The following is a 5,097-nucleotide window of genomic DNA, read 5'->3' on the forward strand; positions in this document are numbered from 1 at the left end:
GGGGAGCTCAACAGTTTTTATGTATATATTTAAAAACACATTTCTGTGGGTGTTTTACTGGAAAAACGTTGATAAAAGGAAAAAAGAAAAGTACATTTTCAGTTTCCTATGACTCTCATGCATTGAAAGATATCGAGCTTTAGCGGCCATTTTCTTGCTTATTTCACCTCTGAAATCAGCTAACCCCACTTCCTTCACTTGCAAATATCTCGAATTCTATTAAAGATAGATGGATATTTCATGGAAAGCAAGACAAATGAACAGGCTTTAAGTTGACACCAATAACTCCACATGCCCTAAAATCGACGGGCGCCTGAATTCCACGGTGCCATGACACACATCCCTCAAGAAAAACGATTGTATCTTCGCAGAAGGAAAATTGTTGTATTTCCACAGGGAAAATTATTGAATTTCTGCACGATAAAAAATTATTTTTATCCCCATAAGAGATAATTGTATCACAGCATGAAAAATTACTGGTTATATCTCCTTGTACAGCATTGTTTTATCCGAGTTGTAAATCTTTTCTGTGGGTTGTAGGCGGGTGCTCTGGTGTGGTTTGCTCCCTTTTTCTTAATCAAATGTATATCGTGCTTATCACTTTGTATCTTACTCTCTAGTTACACCTCTAATTTTCGCTACTTACATGACCTATTAGTGTTGCAAGTGCCATACAATTCTTACTTAAACCAAAGTAAAAATTTAAAAAATCTTTTCTGTTAGGAAAAAGAGTTTGTGTTGCGGGAAGACACCTATGGCGATTGTTACAACACCAAGAAATTCCTGCAGGAAAATAAACTGGACAGGAACATCAGGATAGAACCATCAGATCTCATCTCTCATGAAAACCAAAACCTGGAGAGGTAAGTGTGTGTGTGTGTGTGTGTGTGTGGGGAGGGGAGGGGGTGAGTGTGCATGTCTACATATGTGTGTAATGTTGACATGTACGTGTGTAATATTTCTGTGTGTTTGTGTGTGTGGGTGTATGTGTGTGTGATGTGTGTGAGTGTGTGTAATGTAAGTGTAATGTATATGTGTACGTTTGTGTGTATGTGTGTGTGTGTGTGTTTGAGAGACAGAGAGAGTATGTATGTATGTGTGTGTGTGTCTGTATTTCCTCGCAGGACCCTAGAACCCCTCCCTCCTCCTCCTCCCCCCCCCTCCCCTTTCCCCCACAATTTAAAAAAAATAAAAACCAACCACATTATTTGCCCCCACACAGGACGCGAGACCGAGTGGCCCCAAGAGACAGCATGCCCAAACCAGGAAAACTCAAGTCTGTCCACTTCTCCAACAGCGTCCATGTCCAAAATTTCCATGAGAACTTCCCAGTGCAGGTCGGACAGTCACACACTCAGCCACTCAGCTGTGAGGAACAGGAGCAGCTGAGGGAGGCTTTTGGACAGAATAATGTAAGCCTAGACCGTGATAATAAGTTAAATGGTTGCTCAGTTGGCTCCTTGCTTATTACTTACTTTATTTTACTTTTCCATCCTGTTCCTTCCTTCCTTCCTTCCTCTGGCTGGCCTCCGTTATAGATGTATGTATGAATTGTTTAATTGGTATCTTTTTGGGGATGATTGTTAGGTGCACAAATAGTTCAGCTGGTCAGATGTTTTAATAGCTCAGTTAGTACCATATATAAGGATAGATCTGTTGTTAGATGTACAAATAGCTCAATGGGTACATTTTTTAATGGTAGCTAGATGTATAAATAGCCTAGTTGGTACCTTTTTGGACAGTAATTAGATGTACAAAGAACTAACAAAATTATTAATTTACTTTTTCAACTTGTCTTAAAGGGATGATGTATAATATATACTGGTCCGAAAAGGACAGACCTGATCTGGTGGGACTAACACTACACTTGACTGCCTGATGATTGCAGTATACGGTGGTTGATCGAATGGGACTTACTTAACAGCCTTATCGTGGTAGACCATGGTCGATTGGGTAGGATGTATGGTAGACTTGTATCCTGGTAGACCGCGGTTGATAGGGTGGGGTGTATGGTAGACTGTTGTGTCCTGTTAAACCATTGCAGTCAGGCAGAACTCAGAGTAAAGCGCCATATCGTGATAGGCCATGGTTGATTGGGTGGGACCGAGGATACCTGAACTATTTCTGGATGCCTTAGGTGAGACTTAAGGTAGACCGTTGTATCATGGTAGACGGGCAACTAAACCGGCACCAACTTTTCCATTCCCTCAGGTCCAGTCCCTGACCTTCCTTCGCACACACCCGGAGCGAGAGGCCTCTGGAAGTTCATCCTTCATGCTGGTGGGCGACACTCGCAATATGGCGGAGAACACCTTCAGAAACCCCGCTGTGCCCACGGTGGTCGCCAGGAACACAGAGCCTCCTCTCAAGTCTGCGGAGGTCTGCTTTAGTCGCAATCCCCAGCTCCGACCTCCGCCTCAGTCGGAGACTGCTGATGAGTTCAGGAGTCTGTCCACCAACTTTATGCCTGTCGGTGAGTTTGTTTGCTTGTGTGTTTGTTTGTGTGTTTATTTTTTTGTTTCTTTGTTTGTGGGGGATAGAAAAACAGAGAGACAGAAGGCAAACAGACAGACAGACAGACAGACAGATAGATGGATGGACAGACAGACAGTAGATAAACAGATGGACAGATGGATAGAAGGACAGACAAGCACACAGACTTTATACCAATTTGTGAGATTGTTTTTTGTGAGGGAGAAAGACAAACAAAGAAAAAGATGAACAGACAGACAGACAAAATTGTAAGATGTCTTTTAGTGAGTTTGTTTATTCATTTACTTGTTTGTTTGTGGGGTTTTTACTTCAAGCTACACTTTTTGTGTTCACCAAGTTTATGTCTGTCTGTCCCTCCCCCACCCAGGTCTGAAGTGTGACTACAACATGCGTTCTAGCTACTCCAGCCAGTTCCCCATCTACGACCTGAGTGAGAAGAAAGACCGCAGGTTTATTTGGGAGCCTGGCATGGGAGGTCCCAGACCTCAGTCCTGTCTGCTGGACATGCAAGATGGCTTCATCAAGTCAGAGGTGGGTAGCATAACACACTTACTTACATTTACCCACCCCTTATACCCTTTTAGGTGTCGCAGCAAGAGAGATGTCTCTCTGTCACCGGCCGGAGAGCTTGCACAACACACTCCTTTGTGTTTATAAACAAATGTGCAGCATCGTGATGAAATCAGGCGCTCGTCAAAATATTGAAATCGAAGAAACTGACATTTTCCCATGCAGTGACTAGTTTTTATCAATTTATTGTTTTCCGTTTTGCTATAAAAATTTTTTTTTTTTTTGGGGGGGGGGGGAGGGGGGACGGTGGTTTAAAAACACATTCCTGAGTGGACTTTACTGGAAAATCCTTGATCAAAGATACAAAAAGTATAAATTTGCAGTTGCTAAGGACATTACAGCTTTGGAGGTCACCAAACTTTCACTCTCTGTAAAAACATTCATAGCCATGACAGGTATCTCTGGTGTAAGGATATGATCCTTCGTTGCTGCACACAGGAGACCCGAGTTCAATTCCAGAGTGGGAAGAAGCTTTTATCAAGTATCTTGGTCTTTCTGCTAGGATTTTGTATCCCTCTCAGCCCGGGTTGACTCTAACAGGCAGGATCAAAAGCCTGCCTCCTAAATGATCTAAATTGTGTCAAAGGGGATGCACCACCTACATTCACGACAACAAAACGTTACATCCATGTAACTATTATTTTTTTTTTTGCAGGTCCGTCGGAGATTCCAAGCAATGTACCCTGAAACAAACCCAGAGATCAGAATGAATATCAACACGGGCAAGAAACACACGTTCTTTGGCATGAATGCTCAAGTCATTCATGGATAAACTGTTTTGTTTACTTTTTTGTCTGTTTGCTTGTTTGTGGTTTTTATTACATTCTTTAAAGTAATGTTCATGTTTGTTTCTCAAAATATTATTATCATCTTGTTAGGCATTGCATCTTTGTTGGACATTCTTATGTCCTTCTTCTGAATACTGTTCATGATTAGATTGTGGTTCATGGGAGTTCGTTATTTTTCATTGTGTGGCTACACACGGACATTTATATTATTTCTTCCTCCATTTTCGTACCTTTTCTCTAAGGAAGAATAATGGTATTCCCACCTCATCCGTATGTGCCACTCAGAGAAGTATTTCAAGCTTTTCATTCCCATCTAAACTGGACCAATGACTTTTTTTCTTTTATAGAACTACTGGATTGATATCTGAAAATTTTCCGAAATTCCTGTTGCATTTTTCTGTAAGCCTTCACTTCACCTTCACCTATCCTGTAGACTGGATGTCCGTCGGGGCGCTCTTGAAGATATGGCCGCTAGCTTCCTCCACTCTTCAGCTTTTTTGACAGTGTCTTTGAGTTCCAGGCCTGTCCATTAAGCCCAAAGAACATTTTACTATCAACATGTCTCTGGTATCTTGTGAGCAATAGAAAAGTTTGATACCAAGTGAAGATCTGTTTAATGAAGATATTGTACAAGAGCTACCTCATACCAGTGCCAAGATTTAAAACAGAATCTTGTAAGAATGAAGTCAGTAGTTTCTTTTTTCTTAAGCATTGTTTTTTGTTTTCGCTGTTATTTTTTCTGTGTTTTTTGTTGGTTTTTAGTGGGAATTTTTGCCTGTTGTGATAGCATGAATTTTTTTTTTTTTACCAAGACTTTTTCTTTATTGTCTGTTGACTTTTCCATGCTGAACTGAAAAAGTTTTTTTTTATGCTTTGAGCTTAAGAAAGTGTTATAACATATCTTTGTTATAGTAAAAGAACTGCTATTTTCTGGGTTTACCCACAGCGTGCATTATATAGTCCTACATTTTGTATTTTATGTGATCTGAACTTGTGTAGTTAAGAAGGAAGGACAATAAATGCATTTTTGTCTGTGAGTTGAGGTATCTTCTACACAACAGTTAAGCCATTTCTAAGTCAAACTCTCAGTTGTATCTTTAGAGTGCTGAGGAAGAAGGACTGGGGGCTGATGTACTAATAATTAGAAAATATCACAATCTCCGTCAGTGAGAGTCTGTTTTGTTCTATACATATTTTTTGCCTCTCACTTAGATACTTTACTGAAAATACACTTTCTGTATAATAT

At 40.5% G+C, this 5,097-nt stretch overlaps 1 protein-coding gene across 1 annotated transcript in view; it reads left to right on the forward strand.

Annotated features, from left to right (window-relative positions):
* LOC101853704 overlaps window positions 1–4,611 on the forward strand; it is a 17,361-nt gene extending 12,750 nt beyond the window's left edge. The window contains exons 12-16 of the mRNA XM_013084246.2: window positions 724–863; window positions 1,223–1,412; window positions 2,212–2,473; window positions 2,861–3,024; window positions 3,719–4,611. Coding sequence (XP_012939700.1) covers window positions 724–863; window positions 1,223–1,412; window positions 2,212–2,473; window positions 2,861–3,024; window positions 3,719–3,835 — 873 coding nt within the window. The 3' untranslated portion in view covers window positions 3,836–4,611. The remainder of the gene's footprint in view (window positions 1–723; window positions 864–1,222; window positions 1,413–2,211; window positions 2,474–2,860; window positions 3,025–3,718) is intronic.
* The last annotated feature ends 486 nt before the right edge of the window (window positions 4,612–5,097 follow it).

Source organism: Aplysia californica, unplaced genomic scaffold (genome assembly GCF_000002075.1).
Source record: "Aplysia californica isolate F4 #8 unplaced genomic scaffold, AplCal3.0 scaffold00281, whole genome shotgun sequence".
In the NCBI taxonomy this organism is placed as follows: domain Eukaryota; kingdom Metazoa; phylum Mollusca; class Gastropoda; order Aplysiida; family Aplysiidae; genus Aplysia; species Aplysia californica.